The 23,831-nt window shown below is 39.2% G+C and overlaps 1 protein-coding gene across 1 annotated transcript in view; it reads left to right on the forward strand.

The window, feature by feature from the left end:
* LOC127637995 (anoctamin-5-like) overlaps positions 1-23,831 on the forward strand; it is a 65,454-nt gene that overhangs the window by 34,756 nt on the left and 6,867 nt on the right. The window contains exons 5-19 of the mRNA XM_052119352.1: positions 427-711; positions 2,315-2,425; positions 2,549-2,664; positions 4,813-4,947; positions 6,216-6,321; positions 6,413-6,473; positions 9,704-9,855; positions 12,622-12,696; positions 16,801-17,029; positions 17,731-17,909; positions 18,026-18,123; positions 20,957-21,087; positions 22,724-22,929; positions 23,040-23,242; positions 23,330-23,435. Coding sequence (XP_051975312.1) covers positions 427-711; positions 2,315-2,425; positions 2,549-2,664; positions 4,813-4,947; positions 6,216-6,321; positions 6,413-6,473; positions 9,704-9,855; positions 12,622-12,696; positions 16,801-17,029; positions 17,731-17,909; positions 18,026-18,123; positions 20,957-21,087; positions 22,724-22,929; positions 23,040-23,242; positions 23,330-23,435 — 2,193 coding nt within the window. The remainder of the gene's footprint in view (positions 1-426; positions 712-2,314; positions 2,426-2,548; positions 2,665-4,812; positions 4,948-6,215; positions 6,322-6,412; positions 6,474-9,703; positions 9,856-12,621; positions 12,697-16,800; positions 17,030-17,730; positions 17,910-18,025; positions 18,124-20,956; positions 21,088-22,723; positions 22,930-23,039; positions 23,243-23,329; positions 23,436-23,831) is intronic.

The following is a 23,831-nucleotide window of genomic DNA, read 5'->3' on the forward strand; positions in this document are numbered from 1 at the left end:
TGTGAAAGACTGATCTCCGGTTATCTGAAGAGTGTGGTTGCAGTTGTTACTACTAAACCACAACCAGCTTTTAAGTTTAAGGGGGCAGTTCGTTTTTCACATGGGTGATATAGGTGTTGGATAAATTTTTTGTTTCAATAAATATATATATATATATATATTTGAAAACTGTATTTTGTGTCTACTCAGTTTGCCTTTGTTTTATGTCATATCTCGTTTGAAGATCTAAAACAAATTAGTATGAAAAATACACAAAAAATAGAAGAAATCAGGAAGGGGCAAATACTTTTTCACAGTATTATATATATAGATATACACAGTATGTTCTTTTCACCTGTTACTGTCCATTCAAAAGGAATAGTTAAATTAGCATTAATCAAATAGCCGTTCTTCCTCTCCTTATCTGCCATGCATTTGTCATTCCAGGAGTCGGAAGATGGGAGAACGTTCTTCCTGAAGATCCACGTCCCATGGGAGGTGCTGGCAACATATGCAGATGTTCTGAAAATCAAAGTGCCTTTTAAAGTCAATGATGTTCCTGATAATAAAGAGGTGCCCTGTGGTTGGCTCTTTACACCCATCAAACTGCCAGACCATGTGATGAACCCCGAGCCAGATTACTTCACCTCAACATTTGACAAGAGTAAGACTGACTTCTTCCTCATCGAGGATAAAGAGACCTTCTTCCCTCCATCCACACGCAACAGGATCGTAAGAAAGCATTTAATATAAAATTTAAGAAATGCCTGGCATTCAGCACCTACACAATTTTTATATATATATTAAAAAATAATTATAATATGTAATTTTATTATTAAATAAAGTATGAAATTTAATAAATGTGTTATTCTTCAAAAAGGGGGACCTTTGTCTTGCGTTTGGGTGATAAATTACAAAACAATGTGCACTCAGTAACATTTTCCTGAATACTACTAATACCTTTATATTCAAACCCTCATTATTGGACACTTTCACGTGTAGAATAAATTAACCATGGCTAACAGTGCATTTTTAACAATGGCATCAGTAACTGAAAACTTTTGCTGTTACGTGATGCAGTAAGTGCAACATAAACCAAAATTTACTTAGTGCACTTTTAGGCAAGAAACATACTTTACACAAGTACGCGTACACAAATGTGAGCACTTTTCCCAGGCATTGCCATTGTGTGGTCCGGCTGAACAACTTAAACTTGCGTACTTGAGTTACTGTTGTGGCAACAAGCTTCAGTACTCAAGGGGGGAGGGGCAATAGAGTTACTTTCAAAAGTAGTGATTTAAGTTGCTATAAATATATTGACCTTAGCTTACATACATTACATTACAGACTGAGAAACCAGATTGAGAATGCACCCTCCTACCTATCAAGCCCACATGGCTGTGTTCTAACCGGCATAGAAGATGCCTTCGCAGGGCACTTCGTAGGGAGCACAATCCATGCTGTAGGGTCGTTCCAAACAGACCTTCCAATAAGAATTGCTTAAAAAGTATGTTCTGACTGACCGTTGTGACCTTTCAGCCATCTGAAACTCTCACAGTGGAGGGGAATTGTCTTTGAGGGGAATTAGGACAGTAAGACAATCACTTCTGATTGGAATGCACTCACGGGAGTTAGATGCAATATGTGTGACTGGAGGTTTCCTTCGATGTATAGCATATAAAAATAAAACAAGTCCTGCACCAACTTCATGTTTTAGTAGGAAATATATCAACAGGCCAAAGAAAACTGCTCTTTTCGAGACACTTCATGCGGACTTTAACCTTGTGCGACCCCGCGTCCACATGCATGGACGTTGTATTTTGGCTTCACCTTTCAAAATGTTGGTACCCATTCACTTGCATTTTGAGGACCTACAGAGCTGAAATATTCTTCTAGTCATGAAGGAGAGTAAATGATAGGAACATTAAAAAAAATTTGGTGAAATATTCCTTTATCTTTGAAAAAATTTCAGCCCCGCCCTCCGCCCTGTCACAGTGTCATCCAGACTTTTCTTTTAAAAGATAAAAATGATATTACCATCAGGCACAATCACATATTGTACCAAAATTAAGACCATGATTAGATTTTTATTCTAGGACATCTGATAAATGTTACAAAACATAGATAAAACATAATTTCATTTTTCAGTATTTCAAGTGACTATTTGAAGATTCACCCATATAATACATTATACATTTTTGTCTTTTCTAAATCCATCTAAATCCAACATGGTCATATTAAACTTACAGGACATAAACTAGACAGCTTTTATTGAGGAATTGCAGTGTTTGTCCTCCTGTAACTTTAGGCTTGTTTTATTCTGTTTTCTGTGTAGGTTTATTATATCCTCTCCAGATGTCCATACAGTAAAGAAGACAAGGACAAGAAGGGTATTAAGAGACTGCTGAATAACGGCACCTACACAGCGGCCTTCCCCCTGCATGACGTACGTCTTTCACTCAGCCATCAAACCTGTCTCTAAAGAGTTCATGAAATAAGGTTCAAAGGGTTGTGCTTCATCAATAAAGTAATAATGTGTTTGTGTGTGTGTGTGTATGTGTGTGTGTAGTGCAAGTACTGGACCAGGTCTCGTGATCCGAGCTGTGAGAGTGAGCGTTATTCTCTGTACAAATTCTGGGCTCGCTTCAGTCACTGTTATAAAGAGCAGCCGCTCAACCTTATACGGTGAGACACACACCAGCCTTGCTTGACTTTATACTTCCTGTTTTCCAAATGCGTGTGTTACCATTAGGGCTGGGCGATACAGCTTAAACAATTAGAGTGACCCCAAAAAATATTTTGGCAAGTGACAGTAAAGTCAGTTCCCCTATGTTCACACAGGTGTCCTAGCAGATGAACCACAAGTTCAGCACATTCTCTATCAACATGAGACACTTACATCTGACAAAATGTCCAAAAGCTAAGGCAGTGACTTCACAGGCAGCAATTTTGTATGAAGGTTCCTTGTAATAAAACCCATTTCAAAGCAGCTTCCAAGTAACTGTAATGGCACTTCTAATGATCTAAAACAAAAGTGAGTTTTAGACAACATTAACCGTAACAAATATGGTCTGGTTAAACTAATGCCACAAAACTTAATCGCATAAAGCAAGATTCCTACCATTGAAGCGCAAGATATGATGCACAATTGCTCTGTAATGTATTTTATTATTATCTATTTGTCTAAAATTAAAGTGTTTTATTAATAGATGTAATGAGTTTGAATTAATTCATATGAATTTTATTCATTACGCGTAAACTTACTTTGGATTTCAATTCTGTTTTCAAAACTAAACAAAAACCGCGACACACGTACGATTAATAATAATAATAATAATAATAATAATAATAAATATAGTTGTAAGTGGCAAACAAGCACACATGGATCATATTCACAGTAGCACCATATTTGGTTTTTGACAAGATGAAAACGAGAGTGTGAGTTACAGACTTACAGTTTCTTCAATGGGTTTTTCATTGAAAAAATAATCTTTCCACACAAAACAATGTTAAATAAAATATGTTGACAAAAAGCGCATTATAGCACTAGTTGGGAATATGAGGTGTGAACTAAGACATTTATATGTCTTCATACAGCGCATGCAGTCAAAGAGACTATAAGTCTATACCTCGTTTTCATTCCCATAAAAAATCTAATATACCAGTACTGTGAAGGCTGTTAGGTCATCACAATGATGTGCATTAAACCTTTGGAGTGCATCTTGCAAATCAGATAAACATTGCAGTTAGTACATTATTTTTTCAGATTTTTCTGATTCACAACAAATGGCTGTAGATAGATCTTATTTATGTTATCATTTTTGTACACATTAACTATGTTTCTATAAAATAAATTTGTATGCATTTTGGGATTTCACAGGGGTGGTAGTCAGTGCCAATATGCGCTGAATTACCCATGCCCCCCGTATTAAGTACCTATTAACACCTCTTTCGTGAACCATCAGTAAACATAAAATCAAACAGCAACAAAAGGGAAAAACTAACACTATGTTACGTAAAATGGAAGAAAAATGGGTGTAAGATTTTAAGAGAATTGTTGGTATTTACGAAGAGGGTTTATTTTTTAGGACTGTTGGATGAACTTGGACAACAGTAATCTGATTGCACACATTTTAAAATGTTGTGTAATTCAATGATGAGTAAATATTGTTTCGTAATATGATTATGTAGTTACTATCTGTTACTACCAAATACTGTGTACAGTAGTATGAATAGTTACATCATCGTTTGGCTCAGTGGCAGTGTGGGCGGTCCTGAGAGATCTATGGCCGAGCATGGGAACCATTTCATTTGAAAAGTGGGATCTATTACCATGTGTTCATTATTGTTACTGTCTGAACATAATGCTAATTTGAACAGTAGCTACATAAATAATCCATACATGGTATGGCACAGCAATTGTACATTTACATTACCATTCAAAAGTTTGGGATTACTTAAAAATGTTTATGTTTTTGAAATGAAATTGTACTTTTATTCTCCAAGATTGCCTAAAATTGATCAAAAATTACTTACTGTACTTATAATGTCACAAATGGCTATTTATATTTCAAAGAAATGCTGTAAATTCTTCACACGTTCTGTTCATCCAAATTAACTAATTGCTCCCCAATAGCTTAACACAAAACTTGATGAATCTATCCATAATACTTCTTTCTAATCGTTATACGCCCAATACAGTATGTATGGGTTCTTTGGTTCTAACTATTTTGCCTCAAAGTTTTTGTTGAAGAAGTTATGGCAAGGTACCTTAGGTAGCCAAACCTTTAAGGTTTCCTTTCTTCATCGTGCATAATGTCCTTCCTACCACAGGAAGTACTATGGAGAGAAGATCAGCATCTACTTTGCATGGCTGGGTTATTATACAGAGATGCTGTTCTACGCTGCAATTGTTGGTCTGTTCTGCTTCATCTATGGTTTTGCCACCTTTGATGACAACGTCTGGAGGTGAGAATTAAACCAGAAACATATTCTACGCAAGTATGCAAATGCACGAGAATGCTTGGCCATTGAAGTATAAGTGCACAGTCCCATTATGTAGGGGCGGGCTATGTGCCAGATTAATCGATATACCTGTATATAATATTTTCGAGTATCGTTTCTAGTGCGGTAATACAAAATGTTAGCTAATGCACCTTTCAGTCAGAGATTGTGCTGCAAATAATCATTATATTATAATTAATGTATTATTTATATCATTTTTATCTGTCATTAGTTACTTTTGTGTTAGTTACCTTTATGTATTTACGGGATACTGCATCTATAGTCAAAAGTGTTTCTAGTATTCAATAAGGCTAAATCTAAAACAAATACGTGATGATGTTTGCTAACACTTATGACGCTTTAAAAAACACTTAGCTTCATTAGATAAAACAGATAGGCCGACTTCTTAATTCTTGATTGTTTATCGATAAAGTTATTTAATTGCAATGACTATTACTTACATACTTAATATTTTTGCATTACTGTGGCTGTAACAAACTTCAATTGAGCGCAACAGTTTGGTTCCGATTTTTAACGATAACTTATAGACCTACTGTGACCGATTAAGGTGGTTAATCGATAGTGCATTCTTCTGTTGAAGCCATCAGTCCATGTTATTTCAATGTCATTGTTTAAAAATCTTGTTTAATACTGGAAACTAAAGAGGCAAACCAACTGCAGTTAATAACGGCTTTGGTCACTATACAGTGTCAAACTACATGTATATTTGCAGATATCTGAATATTTTGCAGTAATATTAAAATATATTTATACTTATAATCAACTTTAAATTAATAGTTTTACATTTTCCCATTTCCCATAATTTTATTATGTCATTTGCAGTGCTTCATGGGATTGTAGTTAATTCCCTCATTAAAGACGTTAAATACAAAGTCTTGAACAAATACTTTTTTGCTTCAAATCAAAGTTTGTAATGCTGTGATTCACCTCGGAGCTGGTGACTCTATAAAATGACTTAATAATTTATGAGGTGAACAACTTACGGCCAGTAAACAAGACAACAGTGCCCCTTGTGGTAATGTTGAGACACTTACTTGCGCTTGTTATGAATTGTACTATGACATGTTCTGGATCGCAGTGACGTGTGAAATAGTGTTGCATGTCTAGAAGCATTCAGAGATTGTTTGGGGTCTAAGACACCTGTTGAGTTCAGTGAATGTGAGTCTGTGTTCGCACAAACAGTTGTGGTTTTTATTGTTTCTCTGCTTTAGTAAGGAGATCTGTAATGAGACTATAGGTGGGCAGATCCTCATGTGTCCTCTCTGTGATAAGAAATGTGGCTACTGGAAACTCAACTCAACCTGTAGCTCCTCATGGGTTAGTGAAGAATATTGTATGGACACCAGAAATGAGAGTCTTTCCATATTTATTTATGTAAATGATGCCTTTTCTTCTAATTGCCTTTTAGCAATCGTATCTGTTTGACAACACAGCTACGGTGTTCTTTGCAATATTCATGGGAATATGGGGTGAGTAAAGTTTGTTTATTAACCATTTTAGTGCAACCTAGGGCTGTCACGATTATGAAATTTGGCTGATGATTAACTGTCATACAAATAATTTTAATTATGACTAGGGCTGTCGACTTAATACGTTAATTCAGTGTGATTAATTATATAAAAAATAACATGTTAAATAATTTACGCAATTAATCATGTCCTCAGACCGTAATAAGGAGAAAGTCAAGCTTGAAGTACCAATTGTTTTCTCCAGGGGTCAGTAAGCGAAACCTCTGCTGTATAGGCAATGCGCGACTTAAACAGAGAACAAACCAACCCTTCAGCAGACAGCACAACATGAGGATGCATACTTGTGTTCAAAACATAGCTTGATGAAGCTCAAATCTGAACTTAGGGATCTCAAGATGTGTTTTTCAAAATACTGAACTACGTTTAACTTGACACAGCAACCTGAAAATAGTATGTTTATGACGCAATGCAACCAAAGTGAGAAGCTACAAAAACGTACATCTAATGCAGTTGTACATTGACACATCCTTAGATAAGCCCTTATAATAAATCTCGGATTGATTAACAAATTCAATTGCAAAGTGGATTGCTGTGAACTGTAGGCCAATGATTGGCTTATGTTCAATAATATGGAAATAAACTTCAGGTTCAGGTTTGGATATGGGGCTGGCCATGACAGGGTCTTGATCTGATACTCAGAGTTGAGGAACATTGTTAGAGCAGAAGGAAGCAAGTTTTCTTCCAGGATAACCTTGTACTTGGCTTGATTCAAGTGTCCTTCACAAAGACGAATCGTCATGGTTACTGTTGTAACCTCCGTTCCCCGAGGGAAGGAACGAGACTTTGTGTCAAATGAAGTGACACAAGGGGTCTTCCTGGGACACCAAACTTACCTCTGAACCTGAGAAAAGGCCAATGTCAAGTTGGCAGAACAAATTTGCATGCCCTGGACATATGGGTATAAAGGGAAGCGGGGCAGGGAGTGCCGGTCAAGATTTTGCACAGAGGAGCCGAAAATAAGTTACGGCAGTTTTAAGTGGTAGGTCTAGTGCTGTGGCAGGAGGGACACAATGTCTCGTTCCTTCCCTTGAGGAATGGAGGTTACAACTGTAACCATGACATTCCCCTTCTGTTAATCACTTGACGCTGTGTTGAATGAAGTGACACAAAGGGTCCCATATAAAAACACCACGCACTGACCGTGTAATGTGAACTGTCGAGACAGGTGCAAGCAGGCTACTGCGTGCTAGAGTCAACTGTGTCGGCTGGACGTAGCCCTCCCCAACGCCCCCAAAGAGGTGTCACATACAGACCTTAGGTTTCCCCCACCCCTGAGGGGGGTAACAGGCGCTACATGACAAGCATGGTGCCAGCCCGGCAGCCGTGGCTTTTCTCTCACTATGTATCTCACATAGGACGTGAAGCGGTCATGCTAGCGGATCTTAACGCTATGAAATGTGTCGGGGAAGGTGGTCTTTCCCGGTCCTATTCTTTCAGGGGGAAAAGAGCCTGTGGAGGCTACATCCTGTCCAGTCTAGGGGGAGGTAACATTTGGCAAATACACCATGAGGGTTGTGAAGCCGTACGTGGGAAATGGCGCGGTGGTAGGTCCAGCCTAATGAGGGGGGACTCTACAAGCACGGCGACCGGGGCAGTGGGGCTGCCCAAGGGAAACGCGAGTCCGCCGACAGGGGGACCATACCGCGGGAAATACATCAAGGGGAGTTTGCCTGAAAAGGGAACTAAGCACGTGGAGCCCGACCCCAGTACAAAGCACCTGTGACTCGTAATGGGTCTGGCCGCAAATTGCTCAGAGAACATCCAGGGAGCAATGCTTAGTTGCTAACCTGGGATAGAAGGCGCACTGGAACAACTTGGTGAAGGGCGCTGTGTGCAGGCGGAACACCCGGTCGGTTGTGCCGCGTTATCCGAGAACCAGGCCCGGGTGGGCCAGCTTTGTGCCAGTGCGTCTGTCCCGAGGGGAGCTCCTCTCAGGGAGTACCAGAGCGGGCAGTGGGAGTTGTTTTGGGAGGCAAAGAGATCTATCTGTGCCTTGCCGAATTGGTCCCATATCAGCTGGGCCATCTGGGGTGGAGCCTCCACTCTTTGCTGGGTGAAACCTGCCACGACAGCACGTCCGCCGCCGCCTTGACGATTTATGTACGCTACCGTCGTGGTGCTGTCTGAACGGATCAAGACGTGCTTGCCCTGGATTAGTGGGAGAAACCTCCGTAGGGCAAGAGATACAGCCAGCAAATCTAGGCAGTTGATGTGCCAATGCTGCCGGGGTCCTGTCCAGAGGCTAGCGGCAGCGTGCCACCGGTGCACACGGCACCCAACCCTGTCAAAGGGTGTCTGTGGTCACCACAACACGTCTGGACACCTGCTGCAAGGGGACTCCGGTCCGCAGAAAGCAGAGGTCTGTCCAAGGGTTGAAAGTGTGATGGCAAGAAGGGGTGATTGTCACACGGTAGGTGCCTTGGTGCCATGCCCATCTCGGGACTCGAGTCTGTAGCCAGTGCTGAAGCGGTCTCATATGCATCAACCCAAACGGCGCGGCCGCCGCTGAGGATGCCATATGCCCCAGGAGCCTCTGGAATTGTTTTAGAGGAACCGCTGTGCCGGGCTCGAAGAGAGCGAGGCACCTGAGCACTTACTGAGTGCTAATTAGATTAATTAATCAGCACATTATGTAATTAATTTGATTAAACATTTTCATCGATTGACAGCCCTAATTATGACCATTTATTATTTGTTTTAGGGCTATCACGATTATGAAAGTAATTTTCTAACAAAATGTCACTTGTATGTGTGCTTCATATACCTTGGGAAATATTTTCTTCCTTTTTACAGTAACTTGGAATAATAAAACAGGGATTTATTTACTTCAAATATGATTTTGAGGCTCTCTGATTAAATCCATAAGCCCTTATTACACATTTTTTGTGTATTTAAAAATGTTTCTTCACTCTATTATCTCCATAGAAATAGAGTAAATGTGCTCTTCTGTGTCACTGGGTTTCATTAACATTGCGTGTGTGATCCCGTAACGACCAAGAACATTTGCCATTTGCTGCACCATATTGAGTTTCATGACTAACTTAGAATCATTTCCTCATGAATTTAGAAAGGGTATGTGGTTATTTGTGTACAGGATGCTGATCCTTTCATCTTTGATATAACTGTTTGCCGTATACGAGTTTTAAGTTGTACTGTTTGTGTGGTCTCAGTGACTCTGTTCCTGGAGTTCTGGAAACGTCGTCAGGCGCGGCTGGAGTATGAGTGGGATCTAGTGGACTTTGAGGAAGAACAGCAGCAGCTGCAGCTCAGACCAGAGTATGAGATCAAGTGCACGAGCCGACGCCTCAACCGCGTCACGCAAGTAAGCATACATCTCTGTTGACTTTTGACCATATAAGAGAATTCACTTATAATTCACTTTCTCTGGTAACTTTACAAGAAAAAACACACACAACAAAAAAAAATCATAATACTGAATTAATTTATCATATAATGGATATGAATATTGCATTTTTAGTGTTGTATATTATGTTATTGACACTTATTCCTTTTTATAGATAACTTTCGAAGAACAGTTTGTTCATAGATATTTCTTCATTGCCAGATTTTTTTCTTCAATTTTAAGCTTTGCTCTGAATTTAGTTGTCACTCCATTGTAGGAGTTGTTTTTCATTGCTTTTCAATTGTTCTTTTAACAGATTTTATAGTAACCTCAAAAATATTGGAAAGAAAAGTGGAAAAATGAGAATGAGAAAGTGAAAATAAGAGAATTTGGACAGCTTGTAGATCCTACTGCACGTTAAATGATGTTACGTCCAAAATTAAACAGTTCCAAAAGGCAACTATCAACTATCTGTAAACCCGATATATCGTCTGACATCTAGTTTTGGAGAACATTTAACTTGCTTTTAGCTTGGGATGCACTGATATGGAATTTTTGGCCGATACGATATCTCATTATATTTTGAGGCCGATAGCTGATATATTAAATCTAAAATCAAAATCAATATTCTATGTGCCTGATTACAAAAACAAAAGGATCACCTTATAAATAATAATAATAATATGTTTAATTTATATAGCACCGTTCCAGAGCTCAAGGACGCTTCACAATAAAGAACAGTAACGTAACAGTTATATAGACAATGTTAGTCCAGAACAAAAACAAATGCAGCATGTAGCAGATATTAGATTGTGCAATCAATTATACATTTCAGTCCAGTACAAAAGAACATATAACATTGTATAGAAAGTGTAGCAGTGTAGGCAGTGGCCCAATCAGAATACAGATAAGCATACAAATATAATGAGCAGTACATGAAGCATATACACATTATGACTGATAATATTGAGAGAACAAATAGGTTTTGAGCTGAGATTTGAATTCAGAGCTAGAGGTAGTAGTCCGGAGAGCCAGAGGGATTGAGTTCCATAGCTTAGGTGCCACAACAGAAAAAGACCTGCCACCCATTGAAGAAAGGCGGAATCTAGGAACAAGAATTTCACATCCAGAAGATCGGAGTGAGCGAATTGGAATATAGGGAGAAAGTAAATCAGAAAGGTAAGAAGGAGCTAGACAGTGGAGTGGCTTAAATGTAACAGGAGAATTTTGTATGCAATACGGGATGCGACAGATAGCCAGGGAAGGTTGAATAGCACGGGAGTAATATGTGCAGATCTTTTAGTGTAAGTTAGTACTCTTGCAGCAGAATTTTTAATACATTGCAAGCGGGAGATAGAGTGTGCCGGTAGTCCAGAAGAAAGAGTGTTACTGTAGTCAAGGCGAGATATAATAAGTGCATGGACTAATGATTCAGCATCTTTCGGGCTAACGTAGGGACGAAGTTGGAAAAATGCGTTTGTTAATATAGGCATCTAGGGTTAATGAAGGGTCAGGAATGATACTTAAGTTTATGACTGTGGCAGATGGGAAAATTAAAGTAGCATCAATGTCACAACTGGGGATATTAGTTATATTTTGGTTAGAGTTGATGGATCAGTATTAAGATCTCAGGTTTGCTTAAATTTAATCTGAGAAAGTTGTTAAGCCAGCCCTTGAATTCATTGACACATGAGAATAACGAGGCAGTCCTCATGTGCCACGTCCAGATGTCTTCAAATTAAATCAAATATGTTAAGCGGATAATTGCTTTTATTTTAAAACTTTAAATGCAAAAAACAAGGAACCTGCAAGGAAATATCTATGTCTTTCATTTCCAATAATCATTTACCAAATGGAGCCTACTTTGAACCAGTTAAATGTAAAAATGTTTCATTCCTATGGCCAACGTTTTTTTCATTTAAAGTCTATTGACTCTGCAATTTATTATTCATTTTATGATTGAGTGCATTGCATTCCCTGGAGCCAAAACCCTCATGGTGAGTAGTGTGTGCCTGAAAAAGCCATAATTTATCAGCTTTAATATATCAGCCTAATTATCGAACTGATAACTTAAAAATGCAAATTTTTCAGCCAATAATGATGTGGCCACAATATATCCTGCATCCCTTCATTTAGCGCCACACAGTGGACATTTCACCTCGGAACTGCCGCAATACATGTAATGAACTACTTATTGTCATTGTCGCGTAATTTTCCATGAGATCAGGCTGGATCAAACACAATATTAACTGATAATTTGCTAAGAATATTAAACAAACAGAATATAAATTATTCTGCATATTTTAGTGTACAGCCAATGTCGAAACCAGATAATCAGCATGTTTGTTTGGCTCTACCCATGTGGTGTTGTGTAGGAACAGGAGTGGGTTCTAGAACAGACCCCAGCTGATATAGCAGGCAGGTTCATTCTGTGCTGGGCCACTGTTATGTTGTGGGTAAGACTGGCACAGGACGACAACAGATCAGTTTGCTGTGTGTGTTTGTGAGAGTTTGTGTAGCATTAAAGACCTGCCTGCAGTGTGATCCCAGTTTGAGAGACTGTAGACCTGGAGCAAAGAAGAATTTATGATGTAGACATTGCAGATGGCCAGGAACTCATTACAAACAGGAGTCCTCATAGGCAGCAGTGCGGACAATGACGGCACTAGTATAGTGTGCTAGATTAGGACTGCTGTCTGTGGTGGTGGTTGCTCATGTTCCCTGCTTTGCTCGCTTGCTTTGTAGGAGATGGAGCCTTACTTACCCCCAACTAGCAAGTGTGCTCGCTCATTAATGTCTGGGGCCACAGTACTCTTCTGGGTGAGCATTAAAAACATTCACTTATAATACACCACTATCATCATCACTCTTATGCAGTGGGGTCCAAATGTCTGATACCACTAGTGAAAATATTTCTAATTTTATTACAAGTAATGGGATAAACATAACAATTTGAGTTAAAAAATGAACATGCATTTGATAATTTCTTTATATTTGGTGTCCCACAAGTTGTCATGAACAAAACCTGATGATCATGTTATCCTGTGTGTGTTTGTGTGTGTGTGCGCGCTTCAATGGAAGCAAGAAATCTGACTGGCTACAAAAGAGTTAACATGTTCAATGAGCTTGTTTACATGGACACCAGAAAAGTGTTTATTGCAAGAATGCTGCTTAAAGGAATATTCAAGGTTCAATACAAGTTAAGCTTAATAGACAGCATTTATGGCTTAATGCTGATTAACACAAAACAATAATTTCGACTCGTCCCTCCTTACACGAAAACACCACGAACATTTACATGCACTGTGTTAGTGGCGTACTCTTTACTTCCTTAAACAGGCTGCTTGGTTAGAAAGCAGCTTTCTCTGCAGCAAAGGGCATATACATCATATTCATATTTTCCTGTGACATTTGTGTAAATAACAAACATGGTGTCTGAGGTTGACTTCGATATTTTTTTTCTTCTAAAACCCTATAAGAAAGGCACTCATGCATTTAAATGAACAGGATTAAGGAAAATGGCGTTTTTATTTACATGATGTTTCCGAATGACACTTTCTGCATAAACCCTAGAATAAGCTGTTGACTTAAGTGTGTGTACTGTAAATAAGGGTCACCATCACAAATGTGGATGTGTTTGATCTGTGACCTAGAAAAGTCCATATTATAATCTGACATTTTTCTAATTTCAATGTACATCATAACATCTATTTGCTTTAGATTTTTACAAATCTTAAAACTTTAGTTTAGTTCAAGGTTTAAATAAAATGAATTCTAGATTTGTAATGTAGTCTCAGACTTTTAGACCCCACTGTATAAAGGGAACAAATACTGTTGTACATATCATCCTAGAATTATTGCATTTCACATTTTTATGTTAGCATATTATATCAGTAGAGAACTAAATATAGCCTAGATATTAGCTCTGTTCCAAACCCCAGTGAGCTGTCTACCCTGACTGGATTTTAAAGCATCATAAGCATCACAACATGAAGGATGTACCAAAAGTTGGCAAAGATAAATTAGACTTTTTTTGGCCAAAATACCCTGATGAGCATAAACATTAAAATATGCCTAATATGCTGTTAGTCCTCTGCGTGCCGCCAAAACAGCGCCAACCTGCCGAGGCATGGACTCTACAAAGACCCCTGAAGCTATCCTGTGGTATCTGGCACCAAGATATTAGCAGCAGATACTTTGAGTCCTGTCATTTACAAGGTGGAGCCACTGTGGATCAGACTTGTTGGTCCAGCACATCCTACAGATGCTCAATTGGATTGAGATCCAGGGAATTTGGAGGCCATGGCAACACCTTCAACTTTTCATCATGTTCCTCAAACCATTCCTGAACATTGTGTGCAGTGTGGAAAGGCACATAATCCTGCTGAAAGAGGACACTGCCATCAGGGAAGACAGCTACCATGTAGGGGTATACCTGGTCTACAACGATGTTTAGGTAGTTGACACATGTCAATTTGACGTCCACATGAATGTCCGGACCCAGGGTTCCACAGCAGAACGTTGCCCAGAGCATCACACTCCCTCCACCGGCTTGTCGTCTTCCCACAGTGCATCCTGATGCCATCACTTCCCCAGGTAAATGACACACTCTTATACGGACCTCCATGTGATGTAAAAGAAAACAGGACTCATCAGACCAGGCGAACTTCCTCCACTGCTCTAAGGTCCAGTTCCGTCACTTGTGTGCCCATTTTGAATTTTCGTTGGTGGACAGGGGCCATCATGGGCACACTGACTGGTCTGCGGCTATGCAGCCTCATACGCAGCAGGGTGCGATGCACTCTCGTAACCATCATTACAATTTTCTGTGAGTTGTGCCACAGTAGACCTTCTGTTGGTTCGGACCAGACGGGATAGCCTTCGTTGCCCTCACGCATTGATATGCCTTGGGCGTTCATCACCTGTCGCCGGTTTGTGGTTTGTGTCTCCTCAGACCATAGTCTGAAGGTACTCACCACTGCTGACTGGGAGAACCCCACAAGCCTTGCTGTTTCAGAGATGCTCTGACCTAGTCGTCAGGCCATAATAATTTGGCCCTTGTCAAAGTCGCTCAGGTGTTTACTTCTGCCCATTTCTCCTGCTTTCAATTTGTTGACCAACCGTTGATTGGTCACGTAAAATCTGATCTACCTAGACCTTGACATGTGGCCTTCTTAGGAGATGATCGACGTTATTCCCTTAACCTGTGAGTAGTCAAAATGTTTAGTTCATTGGTGTACTACTGCAAGTAGCCTTGGTGAACACAATTTCGCAAATCGATTTCATGCACGATTTGTGTTCAATAGGAGCCCTATTTTTGTGACACACAGAGTTGCTGCCTTTGTAGAACATTCCAGATAAGTCACTTATGAAGTTCCATTTCCAGTAGTCAACAAGGCTGTCAGGATAAATAGAGGACCCAGATGCAGGTAACAGTTCAAATGATATTTAATGAATAATTGAGTGATAAACACAGCAGGCGAAAAACAGCAAGAGAATTAAAATATCAAAGATGATGATGATGACGACGAAGCTTGGCAGGCAATGACTGCAGTGAGGTGGGATGATGAAGGCAGAGAAGACCAAATGCCGAGAGTACTGAGTGAGATAGTACACTGGGGCACAGGAAAACAGGTAAAGGTAAATCCAACTAAAACCAAGAAATAAACGTAAGCATGAAAGACAACAAAAAGCACAGCAGACGAGAACGATCCGAACAACACAACTCACACAAAGAGCTGCTTATAAAGGAGGAAGGAGATAGCGTGCAGGTGTCATGTTCATCAGGCAGCGGCTGGTAATAAACGTTGCTGAGCAAAGAGACGTGGAATTAACACCACACCCGCAACAACACGAGCCAAGACACACAAAACAAACCGAGGCCGAATCCTCCCATGAAGGCAGCTCACTTATATTTGGAACGGAGCTATTACATACAGATATTATATAACAGGTTATTGTACAGTATTTGTGTTATATTAAAACGAAATGTTAATAAGTTGATGCACTGTATGTACACAGAAGCGCACATATGAAATGAGTAAGTCAGACATTTGTTGTAGAACATTTAGGCTGAGGATGCATGATTTTAACAGCATGTAAGTTTTATTGTTTTGATATGCCTTTGAGTGCTCTGCTTAAACATAGTTTCCATAATGTAAAATATTTTTAGGGTCATTTCTGTTATGCAGTACTTTTTGAGCTTTGTGTTGTAATTAAAGGAAGTGTTTCATTGAACGGGATTATCAGACTTTCAGAAATATGCCCTGGTCAAGCTCAGATGTTTCGATTTGTTTCTTGTTTTCGACTAAACAATGGCAAAACAATTATAGGTTTACTTAACACAGAATTCAAGTCCATTGCAAATAATCATTGATATTTATGTTGTTGTTTTTCCACCAAAAATGATCAGTGGAGGATGGTGCCATTTAGGAACTTGCTTTTGATTATAACACTGGATGTTTTAATTGTAGATGCAATAAACACTGAGGGGAAAAAATATAGGAATATTACAAAAGACCAGAGGATAGAAAATTAGGACAGAAAGTGATTATTAGGGAAGAGGATTAATAAAAAATACAAATATTTTTTCCCAAGAAAACGTGTGTATTATAATGAAATACAAGAAACATTTCTTCATAAAATGCTAGTGAAAATAAATACACATGGGAAAAACGTCTTAATCCTCTCAAACCAAAGAATAACTTTGATATCGTGAACTTAATATTATTTACATCTTTATAAATTGTGAGTTTAATGTTTTATCCAATGTATTAGTACTAAATATGATAGAGACGTGAAAAAGTACTGCATAGTAGGAATGACCCGTTCACCATTATTTCTGTATGTTTGAATAATTTAATAGTATTTAGTAAATGAAGTGTATGAAATCTCTACATGTGCATTTCTCACTCCAAAACCCAGATATCTCTGATTATCGCCAGTATAATCGGGGTGATAGCCTATCGCCTGGCAGTGTTCGCAGCATTTGCCAGCATTATGAAGGATAGTCCCACCAATAAACTGGATGTGGTGGGATCACTGATCACTCCTCAGTTTGCCACATCTGTAACTGCTTCCTGTATTAACTTTGTCATTATAATGATTCTGAACTACCTGTATGAGCGTGTGGCCATCTGGATCACTGATTTAGGTGAGAGTCTTTACCTGGGTTTTAACCTGAACTTAAACCTAAATGATCTACCCATGATATTTTAAGTAAAGTTTTAACCTTTCAATGAATGTGAACCAGCTTATGCCAAATGTGTGTGTATATATATATATATATATATATATATATATATATATATATATATATATATGAAAGATTATAATTGTTTGTGTGCTGTTAGCTTTTAAAAAGCACATTGTGTTTTTCTATACTTGTGACTTTGATGAAGATAAGATCACATTTTATGACCAATTAATGCATAAAATCAGCTGATTCCAAAGGGTTCACATACTTTTTCTTGCCACTGTGTGTGTATATATATATATATATATATATATATATATATATATATATATATATATATATATATATATATATATATATATATATATCGTATGTTTTTAAATTTTGAAAAATCATTTTTATTTAATTTAATTTGACATTGCTAGTTCTGATTTGTTAATAAATCATTGGAAAGTATTGTAAAAAGTCTGTTTGGGATTAAAACTGCAAGGTCACTGTGTCGTTGATTCAACATTTGATTAATTCAACATTTTAGAAATGATTGTTTTCAAACAAGTGTCACTAATAGTGTTTATCTATGTACTGTATACTCATAAGTATGTGAGTAAACAGATTTTTGGAGCTTTGCGTACTGATTGTCATTCACTAATTATTCACAGAGGTTCCAAAAACTCATGTGGAGTATGAGAACAAGCTCACGGTGAAGATGTTCCTCTTCCAGTTTGTCAACTACTATTCCTCCTGCTTCTACGTCGCCTTCTTCAAAGGCAAATTTGTGGGTTACCCAGGAAACTATGGATACATGTTCGGCAAATGGAGCGGACTGAGAAATGAAGAGGTACAACTGAGATTTCAAGACATTTATAACTATACATACAGAAATATTAAAATACAGATAAATAATAAATCAGATAAAAATGTATCATTAACTATTATATATGATTGTCTTTGCAGTGTGAGCCGGGTGGTTGTCTGATCGAGTTAACCACTCAGTTAGTGATTGTGATGGTCGGTAAACAAGTGTGGGGGAACATACAGGAAGCTCTAGTACCGTAAGTCCCCATGACATCACAACGATGCCAAAACCAAACCAGATTACAGGTCCTTCTCAAAAAATTAGCATATTGTGTTAAAGGTCATTATTTTCCATAATGTAATGATAAAAATTAAACTTTCATATATTTTAGATTCATTGCACACCAACTGAAATATTTCAGGTCTTTTATTGTTTTAATACTGATGATTTTGGCATACAGCTCATGAAAACCCAAAATTCCTATCTCAAAAAATTAGCATATCATGAAAATGGTCTCTAAACGAGCTATTAACCTAATCATCTGAATCAACTAATTAACTCTAAACACCTGCAAAAGATTCCTGAGGCTTTTAAAAACTCCCAGCCTGTTTCATTACTCAAAACCGCAATCATGGGTAAGACTGCCGAACTGACTGCTGTTAAGAAGGCCATCATTGACACCCTCAAGCAAGAGGGTAAGACACAGAAAGAAATTTCTGAACAAATAGGCTGTTCCCAGAGTGCTGTATCAAGGCACCTCAGTGGGAAGTCTGTGGGAAGGAAAAAGTGTGGCAAAAAAACGCTGCACAACGAGAAGAGGTGACCGGACCCTGAAGAAGATTGTGGAGAAGGACCGATTCCAGACCTTGGGGGACCTGCGGAAGCAGTGGACTGAGTCTGGTGTAGAAACATCCAGAGCCACCGTGCACAGGCGTGTGCAGGAAATGGGCTACAGGTGCCGCATTCCCCAGGTCAAGCCACTTTTGAACCTTCAGAGAAGCAGCACTGGACTGTTGCTCGGTGGTCCAAAGTACTTTTTTCGGATGAAAGCAAATTTTGCATGTCATTCGGAAATCAAGGTGCCAGAGTCTGGAGGAAGACTGGGGAGAAGGAAATGCCAAAATGCCTGAAGTCCAGTGTCAAGTACCCACAGTCAGTGATGGTCTGGGGTGCCATGTCAGCTGCTGGTGTTGGTCCACTGTGTTTTATCAAGGGCAGGGTCAATGCAGCTAGCTATCAGGAGATTTTGGAGCACTTCATGCTTCCATCTGCTGAAAAGCTTTATGGAGATGAAGATTTCATTTTTTAGCACAACCTGGCACCAGCTCACAGTGCCAAAACCACTGGTAAATGGTTTACTGACCATGGTATTACTGTGCTCAATTGGCCTGCCAACTCTCCTGACCTGAACCCCATAGAGAATCTGTGGGATATTGTGAAAAGAAAGTTGAGAGACGCAAGACCCAACACTCTGGATGAGCTTAAGGCCGCTATCGAAGCATCCTGGGCCTCCATAACACCTCAGCAGTGCCACAGGCTGATTGCCTCCATGCCACGCCGCATTGAAGCAGTCATTTCTGCAAAAGGATTCCCGAACAAGTATTGAGTGCATAACTGAACATAATTATTTGAAGGTTGACTTTTTTTGTATTAAAAACACTTCTTTTATTGGTCGGATGAAATATGCTAATTTTTTGAGATAGGAATTTTGGGTTTTCATGAGCTGTATGCCAAAGTCATCAGTATTAAAACAATAAAAGACCTGAAATATTTCAGTTGGTGTGCAATGAATCTAAAATATATGAAAGTTTAATTTTTATCATTACATTATGGAAAATAATGACCTTTATCACAATATGCTAATTTTTTGAGAAGGACCTGTATATGCATAATAACCATTATCTGTTTCATGGACTTTGTATACATAAAAACTTTTCTGATAACTGTAAACAGAGTATGATAATTGTAATGATTCCCAATGAAGCCAGTGGCAATTTGCATGGTGCAAATTCTGATCTTACAGGCAGATTCTGAGTGTTCGGTTGCAGAGGATGCAGCAGACTAATGCAATCTTCGGCCTAAAATGGCATAAAATGCTTCATTAAGAGTGTTTCCCAGAGGCTGTTTTATATGATAGAACACTAAACACAGTGCTCAGATATCCAACCTACTGTTAAGACGAGTCCAATACGAGCCACTCGTCATGCGGCACTTGCGGTCTCGAGCAAACCCACAAATTCACGCTTTTCGTCGGAAACTGGATCAATGAGTGATCCTGTCACAAAGAAACCCAGTTCATTTTCCCCCACTTACAGCAATAATGACAGCATGAATGATTGACAGATAAAAGTAAACTATTACAAATGGAAAATATGCATTTTTTCTTTGTATTCTTAAAAGTGATTAGCCATTTTAGCCATTCCAGAATTTCTCCAAGCTGAGCCATTGGATTAGCCATGCCCCCTTTTTTCCAAAACCTGCACTCCAAAGCTTTTTTGAGACAGAAATGGTTGTCAAACACAACAGCAGCAAAATAGCGCTCTCAACTAACAGCTGTAATGAGCAATATGGCATAAAAATGACAGTAAGCCTCAATAATTCCCTGCAACTACATTACAGTGAGAACGTTCAAAATGATTGACAAGCAGAAATTGTCTGTGGTTCGCGGACACATTTTTGTTCACTGTTTACAGAGCCTAGTGCTGTCACAGAGACAGGTGAAATATCTCACGACACTTATTTCATTAATATCTTTGGAATTAGCTGGTTTTCTGGATTAATTGGTCATAAAATGTGATCTCATCTCCATCAAAGTCACAAGTATAGACAAACACAATGTGCTTGTGATCATTAACAACACACAAACTGGAATGGGTTACAAAGTTATCTTGAAGAGCTTAGATATTAAACTGTCCAGAGTTGGACAAATTGCTTATAAATGGAGACGTTTTATTACTGAAGTTACTCTCCATAGAAGTGGCGATCCAGCCAAGATGACTCAAAGTGCACACAGCAGATAATAATAATTTATTAATAATTATTTTCTAAACATAATAATGTAATAGGTTATTATGCTTATGTGTATATAGCTGGTTGCGTAACTGGTGGGTGAGCCGGAATGCTAGGAATCATCCAGAGAGTCTGTACAGCCGCTGGGAACAGGATCACGACCTGCAGGACTTCAGTCAGCTTGGCCTCTTCTATGAGTATCTGGAGATGGGTGAGTGTCACACATGTACAAAACGTCAGTGTTGGGGAGTAATTTTAATAAATTTGCAAAGATTTCAAACAAACTTCTTTCACGTTGTCATTATGGGGTATTGTTTGTTGAATTTTGAGGAAAATAATGAATTTAATCCATTTTGGAATAAGGTTGTAACATAACAAAATGTGGAAAAAATAAAGCGATGTGAATACTTTCCGGATACACTGTACAGTAGATATACATATATACACAGTGCAAGGGAATGTAATAGCAGCAGAGGTTGGATATGTTGGATAAAAAAAAAAAAACTAGACTGTGAATTGCACACAATTATTGCTCAATGGGGCAATTTTAACTGTTTATGAGATGGATGGCCTGAGGGAAAAACTGTTCCTGTGCCTGACGGTTCTGGTTCTCAGTGCTCTGTAGTGGCGGCCAGAAGGCAACAGTTCAAAAAGGTAGTGGGCAGGGTGAGTGGGGTCCAGAGTGCTTTCTCCAGCCTTTTCCCTCACTCTAGAAGTGTACAGTTCTTGAAGGGTGGGCAGGGGGCATCCAATAATCCTCTCAGCATTCTGAACTGTCCTATGTAGACTTCTGATATTTCATAGCTGAACCAAACCAGACAGTTACTGAAGTGCAGAGGAAAGACTCAGTGTCTGCTGAGTAGAACTGTATCAGCAGCGCCTGTGGCAGGTTGAACTTCCTCAACTGGCGAAGGAAGTACAACCTCTGCTGGGCATTTTTCACAATGTCAATGTGGGTCTCCTACTTCAGGTCCTGTGAGATGGTAGTGCCCAGGAACCTTATTGACTCCACTGCTGTTTAGACTGGTTTGGGGTGTTCCTTCTAAAGTCTACAATCATCTCCACCTCCACCTGAGCATGTTCAGCTCCAGGTTGTTTTGGCTGCACCAGACAGCCAGCTCTTTAAACTCCCTTCGGTATACAGTCTTATCGTCATCCTTGATGAGGCTGATGACAGTGGTGTCATCTGCAAACTTCAAGAGCTTGACAGAGGGGTCCTTGGTGGTGCAGTCGTAGACTTCAATAGAGTTCCCTGCACAGCATTTTATGCATAATTTGAAGCTAAATAAATATTCTAGTTAAACACTGTTGATTATGCCTTTTTTTATTCAGTTCAGTCATATCAACTCTCTGAATAAATTGAAGGTGTTATAATAGATTCCCTTCAATATCCCTTTGAAGCAGATCTTGACAAGTGGTGCTGCGGAGGGTTTCTGAGAGAAAACTCAGCTTAATTGCGAAACAAAAATGGCAATTTAAATGTTAATCAAAGAGTACACAAGTTATTATAAATTATATGATCTGGTAGTCATGTTATAAACAAAGTGTGCTCTTTTATTTCTAGCTTAATAGCTAACTACTTTTTCAAAATGGAAGCTTTAGTTGAACTATTTTAAATTATGAGTAGCTTATAGCTTAACTACAGATCTAAAGTATCTTCCCCAACACTAATTTACACACTTGCTTACCAGCAACATAGGTGAACAAGTTTTCAGCCTGCAATACCACAGTCTTACTGACAGAGTGCACCGTATGGACAATGACAAGACAATGGACAAGAGCATCATCATCTCTCTCTCACTCTCTCTCTCTCTCTCTCTCTCTCTCTCTCTCTCTCTCTCTTGCAGTGGTTCAATTTGGCTTCATCACTCTGTTTGTGGCCTCTTTTCCTTTGGCTCCTCTACTGGCTCTCTTCAATAACATTGTTGAAGTTCGAGTGGATGCCTGGAAGTTTACAACTCAGTTCCGCCGGCCGGTGGCATCTAAAGCTCACAGCATTGGTGCATGGGAGGAGATCCTGAACATGATCGCTGTTCTCTCAGTAGTCACAAATGTGAGTCACTATATTAGAAACACTTCAGTGAATAAAGTGTAATATCATGATTTTGTTAAGAATTTGCTAAATGTGTTGCTCTAAAAACATATGCTATTGATATCTTTCAGGCTTTTATAGTGTCATTCACATCAGACATGATCCCTCGGCTGGTGTATATGTACGCGTATCACCACGGTACAGAGTTCACTATGGAAGGGTACATCAACAACAGCCTCTCTGTCTTCAACATCTCTGAGATTCCGCCAGAAAACCGCCCGGACAACGATGAGAACCCGGACTGGTTTGACAACACCACAATGACCACCTGCAGGTCTGTGTGGTTATGTACTGTTGTGTTGTTTATATCTATAGATAGAGCTTCTTAGCAATAAAGATGATTGTTGTGTGGATACTGTAGGTACCGTGACTACCGCAACCCTTCCGGACATGAGAAACCTTACACCTATACGATGCAGTTCTGGCACATTCTCGCTGCCAAAATGATGTTTATCATCATCATGGAGGTATGAGCTCTTCTTGTCTCATTAAGAATAGGAAATCCAGCTTTGGAATATTGTAATATTGTGACGAGGAGAAGGGCGGGGCAGCGCCATGACTACGCACGCCAGGTCCCCAATCGGGCTAATCAGCCAACGAGAGGGATAACTGAATGCGGCAGTTCGGGAGAGAGAGAGCCACGTGCATCTACCGTGTGTGTGTGTTTGTGTTTTGTGCTCGTCCCTTTGTGCTCTCTCTTCCCGCTCTGATGCCCTGGCGTGCCTTTTCAGGTCTCCCACTGCCATCACTATAATCAGAGACAGTTGTTAGAGTAATCATAACCCAGATCACGATCCTTACCACTCTGCCTCTTTTTGTGATGTAAAAAATGAAACAAAGATAAATCATATCAGAATTTTGTA

This window comes from Xyrauchen texanus, chromosome 46, assembly GCF_025860055.1.
Source record: "Xyrauchen texanus isolate HMW12.3.18 chromosome 46, RBS_HiC_50CHRs, whole genome shotgun sequence".
Lineage (NCBI taxonomy): Eukaryota > Metazoa > Chordata > Actinopteri > Cypriniformes > Catostomidae > Xyrauchen > Xyrauchen texanus.